Source organism: Schistocerca piceifrons, chromosome 1, assembly GCF_021461385.2.
Source record: "Schistocerca piceifrons isolate TAMUIC-IGC-003096 chromosome 1, iqSchPice1.1, whole genome shotgun sequence".
Lineage (NCBI taxonomy): Eukaryota > Metazoa > Arthropoda > Insecta > Orthoptera > Acrididae > Schistocerca > Schistocerca piceifrons.
Window position 1 is genome coordinate 171,606,300 of NC_060138.1, and position 20,762 is coordinate 171,627,061.

At 39.9% G+C, this 20,762-nt stretch overlaps 1 protein-coding gene across 1 annotated transcript in view; it reads left to right on the forward strand.

The window, feature by feature from the left end:
* The window catches only part of LOC124786712 (protein KIAA0100), a 329,777-nt gene that overhangs the window by 121,844 nt on the left and 187,171 nt on the right, over nucleotides 1-20,762 (forward strand). The window contains exons 13-16 of the mRNA XM_047254285.1: nucleotides 43-208; nucleotides 437-577; nucleotides 3,614-3,800; nucleotides 16,874-17,042. Coding sequence (XP_047110241.1) covers nucleotides 43-208; nucleotides 437-577; nucleotides 3,614-3,800; nucleotides 16,874-17,042 — 663 coding nt within the window. The remainder of the gene's footprint in view (nucleotides 1-42; nucleotides 209-436; nucleotides 578-3,613; nucleotides 3,801-16,873; nucleotides 17,043-20,762) is intronic.

Here is a 20,762-nt window from a genome sequence, read left to right on the forward strand (position 1 = left end):
ATTTATAGTAATTTGATAATACAACCACATTCTTTCTTTCAGTCTTTTGCAAGTTATGCAAAACTAGCTCGTATTGGATGCAAATATAGTACGCATGATATAAGTATACATCTTCTAGAAGAATTCCATTCAACATGGAGTACAAACCTGCACCTTAAACTTCTTACATTGGTAGGAGAAATACACTCATTCTGTTCAAATATTACAGGTGAGATATTGTTATTAGCTGAATAAAATTTTGTAGAGAAAAGACCTAAGAACACACAGCAGTACAGTTACCTTTTTTCGAGTGCTGTTGCCAGCAAACTGTGCTAGTACTCTCTCTTCTAAAGACACAATTTGTGTAGTTATTGCTTAATGAGAAACCTTCCATATGAGATCAAATCCTTCAGCATTTTAACATACGAAAACGTTTTTCTTTACTTTACTACTGCAGCTCAAACCACCAGAACAGCAGAGCAACACAATTTGCATAAGGATCACTTCCAAGGTGGTAGAGGAATGACCATAAGAGTGAAGGGCCAGTTCCATTTCGGGATCCACCTTTCACAGAACCACCATGTTGTTTTAACATCAGGTGAGTTCTGAAGATTCTTGTTTTAAGTCACTCGCTTGACAGAGTAATGTGAATGAAGGGGGACCATAATAACTAGATGCAAACTGGAAGATACACGGTAAGACTAATAAACATTTTGTCACTCTTCAGTGTAATCTATTATCTTCAATGATCATTTTTCTAGAGTTAAAACTTGATTAACATCCATTTATTATAGTCCCTCACTGCTTTCTTCATGCTGCAATATCATACACAAAACTAATGACGACGATGCCTGTAACTACAGTGAAACATTGTAGTTCATGGAACGTCTGTCTTTCCGAACTGCTTTGGATTTAGTGCACTCATGTCCGTTTTACCTATTTAATTTTGGCAGTTGTGACAGTAAACCAACATGAGGGATGTTCCAAATATATTGACAGTGTACACTGGAAGGCAGAAGTATATGACTAGTTATACAGAGTGTATCAAAACAAATCATCGAGTTCAAAAAAAATCGTAAATATTATGTTATTTGAGATATATGCGTTAACAACGTACTGTTGGAAAGAGCAAACTCTTGAGTGTTGCATGGTCCCCACTAGGTAGCAGCAGTGTGCACCCACCTCAGTCAGAGAAAAAATGGTGTTCGGACAATAGAAAGCGTTTTGTGTTCAGTGTTTTGCGCAGTGTGGGCCAGTAATAAATGTTCAGTGTGCCTTTCGTACTAGGTATGGTGTGAATCATCCAACAGCACAGAGCATTAGATGATGGCATGAACAATTCTGAGAAACAAGTTGTTTGTGTAGCCCCAATAGCGCCGAGTCTCTGATACAGATGTTGATCGCATCCACCATTACAGGAAGCACATATCTCAATATGCTTGAGAACTTTTTTTCTCACAGTTGGAGACTGATTTGAATGGCTTCATTTACCTACAGGATGGGGCTCTGCCACACTGGCATGTAGAAGTGCAGGAATTTTTAAACCAAAGTATTACTGAACAGTGGTTTGGTCACACTGGACCAAATGATTCAGCGTTACATTTCTGGCCCCCCAAGTTCACTGGACCTGACTGTATGTGATTATTTCTTGTGGTGACTTATAAAGGACTCTTCTTATGTGCCTCTGTTACCAACAACAATGAATGAACTGAGACATCGCATCAGCTGTGGAAGCTATAACTGAAGACATGTTCACTGCAGTGTGGGAAAAATTTGACATATCAAGGGGGACATATTAAACATTTATGAAAAGGTGTTAAAAAAACGTTTTCAGCTTCTCGTTCATTGAAAAACAAACTTTGTTGTATATGTTTATTAGTTTCAGAAACATAGACATGCCAAATTGTATGATTCTTTTTGATGCACCCTGTATAACAAATTATATCAATATGGAGTATTTGAAGAGGTTGATTAATTATTCCCACTGCAAAATGCACAGTCAAAAAGACACCTTATGACATGAGTATGGTCAAATTTTGGCCTAAATAGGTTGTCAAAATAAAAATAACTGTAGCTGTGTGTACTCATATAACATGATGCAGTTCGTAACATTTATTTAACATTTCTAGAATTATCTCATGCTCTTTCAGAATTGTATCATTTGTCTTTTTTCATTTTTTATGTCTTTTGTTTGTCTTAGGTTCTCAGACATTCTACTCTTAAAGGTATTTTTTACATCTATCCTTTTTTCTTGTTGTCCTAATGCACTTTTTCATAATGAAAGTTAATGTGTTTCCAGTTCTGAATCCTAACAGCTCATCATACTCTGAAGGGCCAAAGAAACTGGTACACCTGCCGAATATCGTGTAGGACACCTGTGAGCATGCAGAAGTGCCGCAACATGACATCTGGTGTGTCTGAAGTAGTACTGGAGGAAATTGACACCATGAACCATGCAGGGATGTCCATAAATCCGTAAGGGTACGAGAGGGTGAAGAACAGCACGTTGCAAGGCATCCCAGATATGCTCAATAATGTTCATATCTAGGGAGTTTGGTGGCCAGAGGAAGTGTTTAAGTTCAGAAGAATGTTCCTGAAGCCATTCTGTAGCAATTCTGGACATGTCGGGTGTCACATTGTCCCGTTGGAATTGCCCATTGGAATGCACAATAGATATGAATGGATGCATGTGATCAGACAGGATGCTTATGTATGTGTCACTTGTCAGAATCATATCTAGATGTATCAGGGGTCTCATATCACTTCCAACTGCACACGCACCACACCAATACAGAGCTGCCACCAACTTGAACAGTCCCCTGCTGACATGTAGGATCCATGGATTCATGAGGTTGTCTCCATACCCATACATGCCCATCCACTCGATACAATTTGATACAACACTTGTCTGACCAGGTAGCATGTTTCCAATCATCAACAGTCCAATGTCGGTATTGACGGGTCCAGGCGAGGCGTAAAGCTTTGTTTCGTTCAGTCATCAAGGGTACACGAGTGGGACTTCTGCTCTGAAAGACCATATTGAAGATGTTTTGTTCAACTGTTCACACACTGGCACTTGTTGATGGCCCAGCATTGAAATCTGCAGCTATTTGAGGAAGGGTAGCACTTCTGTCACATTGAATGATTCTCTTCAGTCGTCATTGGTCCTGTTCTTGTAAGATCTTTTTCTAGCTGCAGTGATATCAGAGATTAGATGTTTTATCAGATTCTTGATATTCACAGTACACACATGAAATGATCATGTGGGAAAATCCCCATTTCATCGCTACCTCAGAGATGCTCTGTCCCATCGCTCGTGCGCTGACTATAACACCACATTCAAACTCATTCAAATCTTGATAATCTGCTATTGTAGCACTACTAACTGCTCTAACAACTGCACCAGACACTTGTTGTCTTATATAGTGTTGCCGACCACAGTGTCGCATTCTGCCTGTTTACATCTCTCTGCATTTGAATGTGCATGCCTACACCAGTTTCTTTGCTGCTTCAGTGTATTTTTCAGTTATTCAATGCTATCTTTTACTTCTCTCATCTGCTCTGTTTTGTTTGTAAACTTAGCTACTTTTTTGTATCATTAGTTTAAAGCTGTTGTTCTTCTCTTTTTTTATAGAAGAAATCATTGCAAGTCTTAAAGACAAGAACTACAGCTTCCAGACCGGATCATTGGGGATCTCTGTGAATGGAAATAACATATTCTTAATTGAAGGCTTGAATATTTCAAATATCAAAGAAAATAAAGAAATTATGTTAGAAAGAAAAAACACAGAGGGTTTTGTCTTACCGTGGAATAGAACTTGGTAAGTTACCCGTTAGGCATATACCAGTAACTTTGCTGTTGAATACTTGTTATTGTTACTGAAAGTGCTGGAAGAAGAAATATAGTTTAGTGTCTAAATATGTGACTAATTTTCCAAGAAGTGGTCAAATATGAAAGCAGAATTTTAAGTTGAGAAGTTGCATTGCATAAATTGTAATTTTGTAATGTACAATTATTATTTTCCTTAGGCAATGCTAATTCCAGGTTAAGACTACAATCTGTCCACCTGTTATTTATATCTAAAGTCATAGCTGTCAGATGTTTGAAATGACACGCCTGTTTGACATTGTTGGAACATATACCTAATTCTAAAACTCTTTTTTTTTACACCAAAATATGGCATTGATTTGCTTTTACATTAATGCTGACAAGTTATTGGAGAAATAATTTATTTGTAACTTGTATGCTGTTATGTTTTTTCATTGTATATAGCAATAATGTAGAGAATTTGCATGTCACTGGTAAACCACGAATTTGGTAACTGTTTGTACTGGTGAGTGGTTTTTATTGTTAGACAGATTCAGCAAGAAAATGCAGTGGACTCAATTCCTTAGATAATGATGCTCACCTGTTCACATTGATTAATGTTTTTGATGATTCCATTGAATCACTTCCCCAAAATCCAGGTTAGTTTTTCGTCAAGACCATTGTCAGTTCCTTACACAATACTTTTACAATGTGCACTTGTCTACATTTACATATCTACATACATACTCTGCAAGTTATTGTGCAGTACATGGTGGAGGACACCCCATACCATTACTAATCATTTCCTCTCCTGTTCCACTCACAAACAGAGTGAGCCCAAATCTCTCTTATCTTCATGGCCCTTACACAAAATGTGTGTTTGCAGCAGTAGAGTTGTTGTGCAGCCAGCTTCGGATGCTAGTTCTCCATATTTTCTCAACAGCATCCCTCTTAAAGAATTTCACCATCCATTCAGGGATTTACATTTGAGTTCCAAAAGCATCTCGATAATACTTGCATGCTGTTTGAACTTACTGGTAACAAATCTCACAGAACATCTTTAAATTATTTAGATGTCTTCTTTTTATCTGACATGGTGTGGATCCCAAACACTTTAGCAGTACTCAAGAATAGGTCACACTAGTGTCCTATAAGTGATCTCCTTTACAGATGGACTACACGTTCTTAAAATTCTCCCAATAAACCGAAGTTGACCATTCGCCTTCCCTATTGTAATTCTTACATACTTGCCCAATTTCATATTGCTTTGCTGTGTTATGCCCAGAAATTTAAATGATGTGATGTGTCAATCAGCACACTACTAATGCTGCCTTTGAGCATTATGGCTCTATTTTTCCTACTCAACTGCATTAATGTACCTTTTTCTTCATTTAGAGCTGGCTAACATTACCACAACATCAACAGCAAACAGCTGCAGATTGCTGCCCATCCTGTCCATCAGATCATTCATTTATATGCAAAATAATAGCAGTCCTATCACACTTCTCTGGGGTCACTCCTGATGATACCCTTGTCTCTGTTGAACACCAACCATTGAGAATACTGTACTGGTTTCTATTACTTGAGAAGTCTTCGATCCCCTCACATATCTGGAGAGCTATTCTGTACGTTCGTACCTTCGTCAACAGTCTGGAGGGGGGCACTGTGTAAACTGCTTTTCAGAAATCAAGAAATATGGAATCTGTCTGTGATCCCTTCAACCATAGTTCACAGTGTATCATGTGAGACAAGAGACAAGCTGAATTTCACATGAGCCATGCTTTATAAAACAGTGGACAGGAGCTTTTCTGTCTTAAGGAAATTTATCAACATTGTAGGAAAAGATAGATTGCTATTTACGATAAAGCTAATGCATTAAATTGTAGACAGCGTCAATTAAAAGATACTTAGACAAAGCTTTCAGCCAAGACTTTGATTAGAAAAAGAGATTCATTCACACAAGTGAGCACACCTTATGCTGGGATTCCACACGGACATGGCAACATATTTGTTTTCAACTCTTTCAGTTGTTTCTCTACACCACGGATGCCTATCACTTGTCATCAATACTTGAGTCTGTGTAATGATAAAATGATGGTATGTTTTTGTGATTCTCCTGCACGAATAGTTTCTTAAATGCAAAATTTAAAACTTCAGCTTTCCTTTTGTTGTCTTCATCGCCACACCAGACTGAATAGAAGCCTTAGATGCTGTTAGTGAGTTACAAAGGACCAGAATTTTTCTGTTTACTGGCCAGATCTTTTGCTAAAGTATGATGGTGGTAACTGTTGTATGCTTCACTCATAGATCTTTTTACAGATGCACAAATCTCAATGAACACTTGCCTGTCATCATCTGTGTTTCCTCTTTTGACCCAAGAGTGCAGCAGCCTTTGCTTTGTCAGCATTTTCCGAATTCCATTGTTAAACCATGGTGTATCTTTTCTGTTCTTAATCCACCCAGTAGGCACATACTTCTCCAGAGCACAATTTACAATCCATTTAAACTTTGCACATAATTCCTGTGTCTCCATTATACTAGACCAGGCGAGGTGGCGATACGGTTAGCATATTGGACCTGTATTTGGGAGGATGATGCTTCAAATCGCATCCAATCATCCAGATTTAGGTTTTCCATGATTTCCCTAAATTTCTCCAGGCAAATGCCAGGATAGTTCCTTTGAAAGGGCACGGTCGGTTTCCATCCCCCATCCTTGACACAATCAGATCTTGTGTTCCGTCTCTAATGACATCAGTGTCAACAGGATGTTAAACTTAGTCTTCCTTCCTTCCTGTCCATCATACTGGAACTAAGCAATGTCAGTTGACTATCTAAGCGAGATGCTAACTATTATTTATCTGCTCGTTCTAGTGGAAACACTCTCTTAGCCTTCTCGACTCATGTTGATGTGAGTCACAAGTTGCAGACAACAGCAACCTGCATGCTGAGTAGCTACAGGCCAGATCTCCTCCACATGTCAGATGAGGCCCCCTGGCAGACATACTGAATGCCTATTGGCTATCTGTCTGGCCCTGAGTGCTATCTCCCTAAAGGGCTTTATAATGCACCTAATGTGGGAGCTCCCAATAACTAGCAAACTTCTTCCCATGTGTGCCTGCTTGGACCCTGCTGAAGGAACAGGCACCTGCTCACTTTCAGGGCACATAAGTGAGACCAGCCCATGTGTGCCTGCTTGGACCCTGCTGAAGGAACAGGCACCTGCTCACTTTCAGGGCACATAAGTGAGACCAGCCAACCAGTCTCCTCATGGGCCCACCACCTGGAGTGATACAAATGTGTAACCACCCGCCCCTCACCCTGCTGTGAGGGCAGCTCCACCATGTTTGGCACACTAGAGGTTGCCTCACAACAGAGCCCATAAGCAAAACGTGCAATACTTGAGTCATCCCATACGATTCACCAGATTCTCCGCCAACACTACACCCCGAAGCAGCTGCCTGCTGAAGGCTGCAGAAACCACCCCCCCCCCCCCCTCCCCCACCGGTCCTGAAGCAGTAAAGTACAAAAGTCGACAGAAACCTAGATATGCAATTTCCCACCCTGCTGACTTGTCACCAATGAATGCTGATGCTGTAATGATCTGTGTTCACAAGAAATGAAAACTGCGGCTATAGACTGCCTGAATTTACACTTAGTCAAAAAAACGTGGGATTGAACCTTTTAAGTAGAATAGCAAGCACAAAATTTAAGAAATAAACTAGTAACAAAACACAGGGAAAGCTGCATACATAACTTGCCATTCTGGGGACGTGTAATTGTTTTTCCAGGTATTGGTGTTGGCAGACTACTGAATGTCCTGTCCCTTGCTGTCACTGAGTTATGTAATCCCCAGATATATGATTCCCGTGTTACACTTTTGTTGAATATCATACTTTCATGTTGCCGTTCTGTATCCACTGTAATTACTATCTTCAACCATTTACCATTCACTAGATAATAAATGCCTCCTCTGTACGAAGCCTGTTCAGAAAATATTGGGACTTTGTACACAATATTTTTCTATGCTTATCTTTTTACTTATATAGTTCATGCTCTGCTTCAAAATACTCTCCTTCACAATTGATACATCTCTCCCAACACCATTTCCACTTCCGGAAGCAGACTTGGTACACCTCTGCTGTATTGTGCAAAGCACTGTCTGCAGATTTTCTTTTATCTTCTGTATCATTGCAAATCTTCCCATTCAGTGAGGTTATCAATGTTGGAAATAAAAAAAGTCTGCCGGGGCTAGGTCTGAGGACGAGGTAGCACAGTTATTTTGTTTTTTGTACAATAGTTATGTGTGGATGTGTTATCGTGATGCAAGAGCTATGAAGTGTCTCACCACATATCACGCCATTTCCTTCACACATTTTCTCATAGGCATCGCAATACAACCCCGATGGTACCATCGATTAACAGTTTGTCTCTGGGCACAAATTCATGATGAACTAATACTTCAAAGTCAAATGAAATTATCTGAATGGCCTTGAGATTTGACCTGACCTGATGAGCTTTTTTTTGGTCTTAGAGAGTGTTTCCCAACCCATTGTGAAGATTGAACCATGGTCTGAAAATCATAAACGTAGATTCTTGTCTCATCACCAGTTGTGATTCTCTAAAGGAACATCGCATTCTCATTTGCATGATCCAAAAGCTCTTCACAGATTGCAGGGGAAAGGTCTTTCTGAGCTTTACTTGTGAGTCATGGGCAACTTGATGGCAACATGATGCATCCCAAGATGCTGTGTCAGGATTTCATGACATGATCAACCTGAAATGTTACATTCTTCTGCATCTCTGACAGTCTGGACAGTCAGTCTTCGATTAGTGTGCTCAGTTTTATTGGCATTCCTGACACAAGCATTGTCGGCAGATGTCGAAGGGCGTCCTGAACAAGAGTCATTTTTAACTCCAATTTGGCCATGTTTAAACCATGTGAACCATTTGTAACACCAAGTACAGCTTAATCACTAATCACAGTGGGCTTCCTGTATCATTTGGTGTGTCTTTGCAAAGGTTTTCTGGGATTTCGATCAAAATCTAATGCATATGCGTTGCTCCTCTAACTCTGCCATCTTAAAATTCGCAAACTGTGGGAGACAACATTCTACTCAATACAGCAACGAACAATAACTAACAGACATACAACAATGAGACCTCTAGCAGTTACACATTAAACACAGGCATATGCAGGGATGCAAACTGCACTTTGGCGCAACACACCATTGGCAAGAAATTATTAATGTTCCGGAATTTTTTGAACAGACCTTATACTCCTCCATGCATAGTGGTTCTCAGTGATAGACATCCCCACAGGTTCTGCATGTTTTCTGATGCCACCTACTTTCTTTTTGTTATGTCGTAGCCCTGGTCTTTCCTTATCCCTTTGAAGGAATTTGTTATTCTACCTTTCATCTATTCACCTTGTCACGTGTACTGCACACCACCTTTTAATTTTCATCAAGTTTTAATGTCTTCCCCTCCAACGTGTTTGCTGATTCATATGTTTTTTTGTGTCCTACAATAATTTTCAGTGTGCCTCAGTCTATTGCTCATTGACCATCCGTCAATTTTTGAATGCTTTTGAAAGTCAACACATTACTGTTAAAGGTAAAAACTGGTAATACACAAATACTGTATACTTTAGAAAAATTGAAACCTATTTCTGAAAATACTACATAGTTAAACAAAAGCACTCCTGGATAATTTCACTTTTCTATTTGTCTCCATTAATTGCTTCTCAGTTATTGTGTTCAGTTGATCTAAATAAAAAACATCTATTGGTTCATTGTTAATTTTTGCTGTTTTGTTTTCACTGTGTTAACTGTACATTATTTTAAGTGTATTATTTAATGTAATATGTTACTTAATATTTTGGTAATTATGATTGCTTTGTCGTATCAAATACACCATGTGATGGCACAGGTTCTCTCTGTCTGTTGGAAGTAACTTCCTTACCTCCACGAGTTTTCTTTGAACAATGGGCTGCCATGAAGTGATGTGGTATGGTACAGCCTGGAAAAGCCATTTAAAAGTTAGACTGCACTGTACATATCAGCAGGGTGTATAATATGTTCTGTTACGTACTGCACACAGGGTTCTTTATTATAGGTCTAATTGAGGCTGTTGAATAAAATAAGTTCCTGTCTAAAATGTTTCTCCTATATTGTCATTTTAACAGTCTACAGGCTGCTATCAACTCCATTCTAACACACAGTTTTTGATCTACTTGCTCTTAATTTGTACTATCATGTTCCTTTGAATGTCAGATCTGTCAGTACTAGTCAGCATAATCACAGAATTTACAACCTGCTGTTTAAAGAACCACAACTTTTGAGTGTCAAGAAATGATTTTTAACCCTTAGAATGGAACACCCATTTCAGAGGCGGGTATGTTTGTTCCACTAGAGGAGCTGAAAATTGCCCTGTGGTTCTAGCTGGCTTTGAGAGCTTTATTTGGTATTCTGTCTTAGTGCAGTGAATGTCACAAGCCTCTTTGTGCCAATTTACCCTGGAAAACTTGCTTTCATTCCAGACCCATGCACCCTCTCAGGCATATGTTCCATGTAAGGGGTTAAGTCCAACATTGGACATGAGTTTCTACATCTACATCTACATACCTCGTACCACAACTAGCATCTTCTCTCCCTGTTCCACTCTGAAAAAGAACGAGGGAAAAATGACTGCCTGTATATGCCTCTGTACGAGCCCTAATATCTCTTATCTTTGTCGCCTTTCCGTGAAATGTAAGTTGGCGGCAGTAAAATTGTACTGCAGTCAGCCTCAAATGCTGGTTCTCTAAATTTCCTCAGTAGCGATTCACGAAAAGAACACCTCCTTTCCTCTAGAGATTCCCACCCGAGTTCCTGAAGCATTTCCGTAACACTTGCATGAAGATCAAACCTACCAGTAACAAATCTAGCAGCCCGCCTCTGAATTGCTTCCATGTCCTCCCTCAATCCGACCTGATAGGGATCCCAAATGCTCGAGCAGTACTCAAGAATAGGTTGTATTAGTGTTTTATAAGCGGTCTCCTTTACAGATCCACCACATCATTCCAAAATTCTACCAATGGACCGAAGACGACTATCTGCCTTCCCCGCAACTGCCATTACATGCTTGTCCCATTTCATATTGCTCTGCAATGTTACGCTCAAATATTTAATCGATGTGACTGTGTCAAGCGCTACACTACTAAAGGAGTATTCAAACATTACTGGATTCTTTTTCCTATTCATCTGCATTAATTTACATTTATCTATATTTAGAGTTAGCTGCCATTCTTAACACCAATCACAAATCCTGTCCAAGTCATCTTGTATCCTCCTACAGTCACTCAACCACAACACCTTCCCGTACACCACAGCATCATCAACAAACAGCCGCACATTGCTATCCACCCTATCCTAAAGATCATTTATGTAGATAGAAAACAACAGCGGACCTACCTCACTTCCCTGGGGCACTCCAGATGATACCCTCACCTCCGATGAACACTCACCATTGAGGACAACGTACTGGGTTCTATTACTTAAGAAGTCTTTGAGCCACTCACATATTTGTGAGCCAATCCCATAGCAGTGGGGCACTGAGTCAAACGCTTTCCGGAAATCAAGAAACATGGCATCCGTCTGATACCCTTCATCCATGGTTCGCAAGATATCATGTGAAAAAAGGGCGAGTTGCGTTTCACAGGAGCGATGCTTTGTAAAGCCGTGCTGAAGCATGGACAGCAACTTCTCTGTCTCAAGGAAATTCATTATATTCGAACTGAGAATATGTTCGAGAATCCTGCAACAAACCGATGTTAAGGATATTGGTCTGTAATTTTGAGGATCCGCCCTTCTACCCTTCTTATATACAGGCGTCACCTGCGCTTTTTTCCAGTCGCTCAGGACTTTACGTTGGGCAAGAGATTTGCGATAAATGCAAGCTAAATAAGGAGCCAATGCAGTAGAGTACTCTCTGTAAAACCGAATTGGAATCCCATCAGGACCTGGCGATTTATTTATTTCCAACCCATTCAGCTGCTTCACAACCCCAGGGATGTCTATCACTATGTCCTCCATACAGGAATCTGTACGAGACTCAAACGGCGGTATGTTTTTATGATCCTCCTGCGTGAAAGATTTCTCAAATGCTAAATTTAAAATTTCAGCTTTTGTTTTGCTGTCCTGGTGGCCGGTAATAATACCCAACAATTAACTTTATTTCTCCTAGCTCTGTTAACATGTCCAGATAACTTCACAATTACTCTCTACTTCGACCTCAGTAGACACAATATTTTTGTCAATTGCAATGAAGACACCACCTCCTACGGTGTCTAATCTGTCTTTCCGATACACGCTCCAACCCTCACTAAATATTTTAGAACTTCCTATCTCAGGGTTCAGCCAGATCTCAGTTCCGAGAATAATTTGCGTGCCACACTCTTCCTGGAGGGCAGTAAATTCAGGAACTTTATTCCGAACACTCTGAAAATTTACTGCTAATATCTTGATAGCTGAAGCGTCTTTACACTGAGCATGTCCTGATTTCCCTGCCTGCACGTCGACTGGTGAGTGTTCATCAGGACACTTCACACTACTGCCTAGCCCAAAAAGCCCCCATGTGCACGCCACAAGTACTCTGCTACCCGAGGAGCCGCTAGTTTTGGTGTGCTTGCTCAATATTACACTGTATTCAGTAACCTAATGTTTGGAGTTAAGACTGTATGGAACACCATGATGATGTGAATACTTTTTTGTTATTTCTTTTTATTTTCTTTCCATCTATCAGGAAGAATGTCAAAAATATTCTCAAAACTTTCAAAAATGTTTATTACACCAGATCACAATCTTTTTCCAAAACACTCTTCTTGTTGTGGTCTTCAGTCCTGAGACTGGTTTGATGCAGCTCTCCATGCTACTCTATCCTGTGCAAGCTTCTTCATCTCCCAGTACCTACTGCAGCCTACATCCTTCCGAATCTGCTTAGTGTATCCATCTCTTGGTCTCCCTCTACGATTTTTACCCTCCACGCTGCCCTCCAGTACTAAATTGGTGATCCCTTGATGCCTCAGAAGATGTCCTACCAACCGGTCCCTTCTTGTAGTCAAGTTGTGCCACAAGCTCCTCTTCTCCCCAATTCTATTCAATACCTCCTCATTAGTTACACGATCTACCCACCTAATCTTCAGCATTCTTCTGTAGCACCACATTTTGAAAGCTTCTATTCTCTTCTTGTCTAAACTACTTATCATCCACGTTTGACTTCCATACATGGCTACACTCCATACAAATACTTTCAGAAACAACTTCCTGACATTTAAATCTATACTCGATATTAACAAATTTTTCTTCTTCAGAAACGATTTCCTTGCCATTGCCAGTCTACATTTTATATCCTCTCTGCTTCAACCATCATCAGTTATTTTGCTACCCAAATAGCAAAACTCCTTTACTACTTTAAGTGTCTCATTTCCTAATATAATTCCCTCAGCATCACCCGACTTAATTCGACTACATTCCATTATCCTCGTTTTGCTTTTGTTGATGTTCATCTTATACCCTCCTTTCAAGACACTGTCCATTCCATTCAACTGCTCTTCCAAGACCTTTGCTGTCTCTGACAGAATTACAATGTCATCGGCAAACCTCAAAGTTTTTATTTCTTTCCATGGATTTTAATATCTACTCCGAACTTTTCTTTTGTTTCCTTTATTGCTTGCTCAATATACAGATTGAATAACATCGGGGATAGGCTACAACCCTATCTCACTCCCTTCCCAACCACTGCTTCCCTTTCATACCCCTCGACTCTTATAACTGCCATCTGGTTTCTGTACAAATTGTAAATAGCCTTTCGCTCCCTGTCTTTTACCCCTGCAACCCTCAGAATTTGAAGGAGAGTATTCCAATCAACATTGTCAAAAGCTTTCTGTAAGTCTACAAATGCTTCTTAACAAAAACAAATCACAGTAACAACTAAATAATTCCACACTCAATGAGACCTGAATTATAACTTCTTGAGACTACTGTGCACAAAAATCTGTCTTCTCTGTTTGAATTGATTGGAACATACTTTAGCCAATCAGCTTCAGAGTTTTTCACACACAACATGGTAATTTCCTTCCTTGACTAGTACCCAATTATGAGTTAACTTTAACCTATTTCCAGGATAAGTATTTTCCAAAAATTAAATAAATTGAAAAAAAAGTCTTATGTTTTCAATCCATAAGGACAGAAGTAAAGATTATGCTTCTAGGATCCTTAAGTTGATTACTTTACATTAAGTGTGTTATACCACATATGTGACCCATTGCTTGATTACACTGCTTGAGTTACATACTCTTTTTTCATTCATTATAAACTAATTTCAAGGTCCATACATCACTTGTGTGTTATATTCACCATCCCATTCCCTCTGACGGCGTAACATGTGAAAATAATATCATCAAACATTGAAAATAACTACAGTTTTAAAAATTGAATCCTTGCTTAACTTACACTGTTGTGAACCAAACAGTTTTTAATAAACTGTTTAACAACAAAGTGTTTGTCTTAAATCATCCTTTGTTGCATTTATGAAAGCTTATTAACATATCAGTGGGAAATTATTAAATTTATGTTTTTAGGTAATGTTAAATATCTTTGAAATTATTTAAAGTAGGAAACACAGACTCATACAGTAGTTACCTGTTGTTGTTGTTGTTGTTTTGAAAAGCTTTGTAAAATTCCTTCTTGATTGGTGTATGGTAAATGATTATTTATTAGGTAATGGTGGGTGTTGTTTAAATGACTGGCAAAACAAGCTCATATGACTAGGCTTGCAACCTGCAAGTAATCATAGAGAGGACGGATGGTAATTTTCCCAGTCTTGGGATCCATTTGGTACGGTGTCAGAGCCACTGAGACTGATCTTACAGCTTCCTGATCATCAATCCATATCAGTAAGCCACAACCACACCTGTGACCAACAATGTTGAACAACTGGTTGTGGTACTATTTAAAGGACAGAAAGTCCTTAAAGTAAGTCAAAGACAGATAGCAGCATCTTAGGTTGTAAGAGGAACATCAACAAAGAAATAACAATGGTGTTGGACTGTAGTGGATTTGAGTCAGATGATGCTGTGGGAATTGAAAAGTATTTGGCAGTAACATAACTGATGACAGCAGAAGAGGACAGGTAATAGTAAAATAAGCTTTTCTGAATAATACAAATATGAAAACTTTGAATATAAATTTAAGGATCAGGAAATGTTTTGTTATAGTATTTGTTTCGAGTGAAGCCTTTTGGAAGGGATATAAACAGTCCAGAGAAGAAAGGAAAAAAAGTTTGAGATGTTCTGCAGAAGTGTGGTGCAGATCAGATGAGTAGATCACTTAAGTAAGTAAGAGACACTGAATCAGGTTGTGGAGAGAAGAGCTGTATGGCATAATTTGACTAAAAAAAAGGGGGGGGGCTGATAGGGCACGTTCTGGGTTTTCGAGAAATAGTTGATTTGGTAATGGAGGAAAACATGAGGAGTAAATATTGTAGAAGAGATGTAAGGTTTGACTACGTTAAGCAATTTTGTTTGTAATTTACTGTATTACATTTACCTGGCATAATCACAAATAGTATCAAGCAATATATATTTGTTGTTAATACTGTATACAGATTAAGTTTTTATGGCTTGCTTTTCATTTGTTAAGATATACATTGATTCATTTGACATCACTGAAAGTTCTTGTTATTGGTGAGATCTACAGGATATGAATGAATGAATGAATGAATGACTGTTTCCACAGGATAGATTAATGTGGAGAGCTGCATCAAACCAGTCTATGGACTGGAGGTGACATCATCATCTTCCACATTATGTTTGTGTAAAAATGTGAGAATATTAAGTAGTTACCAAGTATATTCACTACCAATAAATTTGTGTCATGCAAAATTGTTAGTAATGCCCCCCTTTGCTGCCTGTTTTCAGACAGCTATAAAATGTGATAAATATATTCTTGCTAATGCTTGTTTTATGGGAGTTAGGCTGCAGTCCAAGATATAATTCTCTGCCTAATATATCATCTTTCAGTGCTAGGGACTTGATCAGAGGCTTTAACAACTCAGAAAAGTATTACACATTCAAACTGTTTACACGCATCCACTCAACGGTTGGCTTGTGACATCATCAGACTGCTGCTTAAGATCACAGCATCACACTGACATAGTTTATGGAGCTTGCAGTGGGGAAGAATTGGCGCTATTTGTTTTATTTAGCCCTAAGTTCAGCTTGCTGAACTTCCCTTAGACTGTAACTGCATTTTGAGTCTTTAAAGCCTCTGATGATCTCGCCAGCATTGGAATACAAAACGTTAGGCAGAGAATTATATCCTGGACCACAGCCTTATGCCCACAAAACAAATAGCAACAATAAAACAAATATTGGCCATGAAAGCCTGCATTCTAAAATATATTCTTGTTATGAGTATTGTGTAATTTTTTTCAAAAGGGGCCTAATATGAATAATGATTATAGTTTTCACATACAACAATGCATTTATTTCTTGATTATGGCATAGTGCTGGCTTTTTTTAATGTATATAAAATTATAGTGAATGCCACCTTCAACGAAGTTAAGAATTATATCAAAGCTGATATTGCACATTTAACATCTATCGATACTAAAAACTAATGAAGCAGAGGTTCATCTACATTCTCTTTAACTACATTGCTAAGCAAACAAAAGAAAGTGAAGTGTCAGTATTACACAAGAATTCTGACTCAGAGGAGAGACAAGTTAAAGAACCGTATTGCAATAAGTGTTTGCTTTTTCTCTTTATATTTGCCACTTTGTTCACTCTGAAGTCATTGTTTTGAAGAAATTTCCTTTGCTCTGCAACTTTTCTACTTATTCCGTGAAATGTAATTACCTCTATAGGCATTTGAGAAGCAGTACTCATATTTGTGATCCTGTTCACAAAATTCGCCAGCTTGTATATTTGATTAACAATTTTTCCCTTTACTTATGTTGTATTTTTAACTTTCCATTTTCATGTCTTACATTGAATGTAGGCAAGGACATTCTTAAGTCATTGTTAAAAAACTACTTTTATTCTTTCAGGTGTGTCACAATAGTATCATTTAAAGCAATTTTCCCGTATGATCATTCTTTTGCTGAGACAGTACAGAATGAATTTATTAGTCACTTCAAGTGGTTGAAGCTAGTGCATAAAAAGCAGAAAAAACCATTTACCGTCGATAGTCCATTACCTCCTGATTTAATCATAAAGGTAACTATGCAAAAAAAAATGACTTTTTAGTGTAAGACACAGAAACTTAATAAGAAAGGTGAGTATTCTCTCTCTCTCTCTCTCTCTCTCTCTCTCTCTCTCTCTCTCTCTCTCTCACACACACACACACACACACACACACACACACACACACACACACTTGCTTACTGCATACCATGCCAAGGCCATGCATTTGGAGGGCTGACAGAATACCAGTTTTCATGACCACTGTTTTGAAAATGAGGATGAAATGTGCAGGAAAAAATATTGATATTATATACAAAAAAGAGAAAAGACAAGTAGGCTAAATATAGGATGGTGATAATTAAAGTTCAATAATATTATCAAAAGGATAGATTGCTACTCACCTAAAAGATGCCACATTGAGGTGCAGACTGGCACAAAAAAAGACTGTTACACATTGACCTTTTGGGGAAATCCTCCATCAGAAAAAAACAAACACCTTCACACAAGCAAGGGGGCCAAGCTGTGTCGATTGCATGACATCAAGCTGTGGTCTTGTTCCGGTGCTTGTGGTCTGAGGACACAGGAGTTGATTATGCAATTCAGTTACCAACACAGCATCTGCTGCCTTACTGTGTCCTTATTACAGTCCTGGGCTCTGACGTTTGCTTCAGGTTTTCCTATGGTTTTATTCTGTTACAATCTCCTCCCTTCTGCAAAGAAAATTTATCTTCGTAATTTGCTGGGACATAGACAGTAGTTTATTTACAGTTATTTAGAATATTTATTTGCTTCTCCACTCACAGTATCACTTCGTACATTATTCATCTGACTTTGTTAGCACTTACCTACATTTTCTAATAACCACTGAGTCACATGTTCTCACTTGCTTATTTTTGTACATTAATTGCATTTTGTCTACGTAACAGCTATACTGTTTCACACCATGAGCAAGATAAGTCACTAAGGCATTGTATCTGCTGGTCTTCCAGCTTAATACCTATTCGATAAAATTCACATCTCCCACATTTTCAGTTTCTTACATCACGTTCCTCTAACCACTTGAATAGGAGTCTCAAATATAACACTAAGTATTACCTCTGAAAAAATCCAGGATGGAATGGAACATTAATATGAAAACAATAGTTGCTACTCACTATATAGCAAACACACACACACACACACACACACACACACACACACACACACACACACCGCAGTATCTGGCAGCTGAAGCCAGACTACGAGCAGCAGCGGCAGTGCATGATGAGAGAGGCAACTGGGTGGGGGCAAGAAGGAGGCTGGCGCAGGGAGGGCCAAGGATAGCAGATTAGGGGTTGGGGACTGTGAAGTGAAGTGCTGCTGGGGAGCATGCAGTGATTAGATGGAGAGATATTAGGGCAGTTGGGAGGTTAGACAGAGGGCGGGGGAGAGAGGGAGTGGCAGAAAAGGGGAGAACTAAAAAGACTGGATGCATTGGTGGAGTAGAGGGCTGTGTAGTGCTGGAATGGGAATAGGGAAGGGGCTAGATGGCTGAGAACAATGACTAACGAAAACTGAGGCCAGGAGAGTTACAGGAACGTAGGATTCAGAAAAGCTGGTGTTGGTGGGAAGGACCCATATGGCATACACTGTGAAGCAGTCATTGAAATGAAAGATGTCATATTTGGCAGCGTGCTTGGTAACAGGATGGTCCACTTATTTTTTTATCACAGTTTGTCGGTGGCCATTCATGTGGCAAACAACTTGGTTGTCATGTCCACATAGAATGCAGCACAAGTATTGCAGCTTAGTTTGTAGATCACATGACTGGTTTCGTAGGTAGCCTTGCCTTTGATAGGATAGGTGATATTTGTGACTGGACTGGAGTAAGTGGTGGTGGGAGGATGTATGTGACAGGTCTTGCATCAAGGCCTGTTACAGGTATATGAGCCATGACATACAGGGTTGGGAGCAGTGGTTGTGTAGGGATGGATGAGTATACTGAGTAGGTTGTGTGAACGTTGCAGTACCACTATGGGAGGAATGGGAAGGATACTGGGCAGTATATTTCTCATTTCTGATCACAAAAAGAGGTAGTCAAAACCCTGGCGGAGAATGTAATTCAGTTTCTCTGGTCCTGGGTGGTACAGAGTTACAAGAGGCATGCTGCTCTGTGGCTGGACGGTAAGGCTTTGGGTGGTGGTGGGTGACTGGAAAGATAAGACACAGGTGATTTGTTTTTGTACAGCTTGGGAGGATAACTATGGTCTATAAAGGCCTCTGTGAGACCCTCGGTATATTTTGAGTGGGGCCACTCGTCACTGCAGATATGATGGCCATGGGTGTCTAGGCTGTATGGAAGGGACCTCTTGGTATGGAACTGGTGGCAGCTGCTGAAATGGAGGTATTGCTGGTGGTTGGTAGGTTTGATATGGACAGAGGTACTGATATAGCCATACTGTAGGCGGAGGTAAACATCGAGGAAGGTGACTTGATGGATGAGTAAGACCAGGTGAAGCAAATGGTGGAGAAGGTGTTGAGGTTCTGGAGGAATATGGATAGGGTGTCCTCACCTTTGATCCTGATCACAAAGATGTCATCAGTGAATCTGAATCAGGTGTGGGGTTTAGGATTCTCGGTGTTTAGGAAGTATTCCTCTACATGGCCATGAATGGGTTGACATAGGATGGTGCCTTGTGGGTGCCCAGAACCATACTCTGGATTTGTTTATAGGTAATGCCTTCAAAGTAGAAGTAATTTTAGGTGAGGATATAGTTGGTCATGGTGACTAGGAAGGAGGTTGTTTGTTTGGAATCTGTCGAGTGTTGGGATATAGATTGAAGGTGAGGACACCCTATCCACATTCCTCCTGAACCTCAACGCCTTCTCCACCATTCGCTTCACCTGGTACCACTCAACCCAACAAGCCACCTTCCTAGATGTTTCCTAACTGTTGACCTCCACCTCAAAGATGGCTACATGAGTACCTCTGACCATATCATACCTACCAACCACCAGCAATGCCTCCACTTTGACACCTGCCACCCATTCCATACCAAGAGGTCGCTCCCACACAGCCTAGACACCCATGGCCATCACATCGGCAGTGATGAGCATTCCCTCTCAAAATATATCCAGGGTCTCACTGCGGCCTTTACAGATTGTAATTATTCTCCCAACCTTGTACCAAACAAACCACCCGTGCCTTACCTTCCCAGTCACCCACCACCTCCCAAACTCTTACCATCCGGCCATAGAGGAGCATTCCCCTCATAACTCAGTACCACCCAGGACTGGAGCAACTGAATTACATTCTCTGCTAGGGTTTTGACTACCTTTCATTGTTCCCCAGAATGAGAGATGTCCTGCCCAGTGTCCTTCCCACACTTCCCACTGTGGTATTCTGCCATCCAACGAACCTACACAATGTACTCATCCAAACTTATACAACCCCTGCCCCCCAACCGCTTACCTCATGGCTCATATTCCTGATGCAGGACCTGTCCCATACATCCTCCCACTATCACCTACTCCAGTCAGGTCACAAAAATCACCTACCATATTAAAGGCAGGGCTATCTGTGAAACCAATCATGTGATCAGTGAGCTAAGCTACAACCACTGTGGTGCATTCCATGTGGGCATGACAGCCAGCAACCTGTATGTCCACATGAATGGCCACTGACAAACTGTGACCAAGAAACAACTGGACCACCCTGTTGCTGAGCATGCTACCCAACACAACGTTCTCGATTTCAGTGACTGCTTCGCAGCC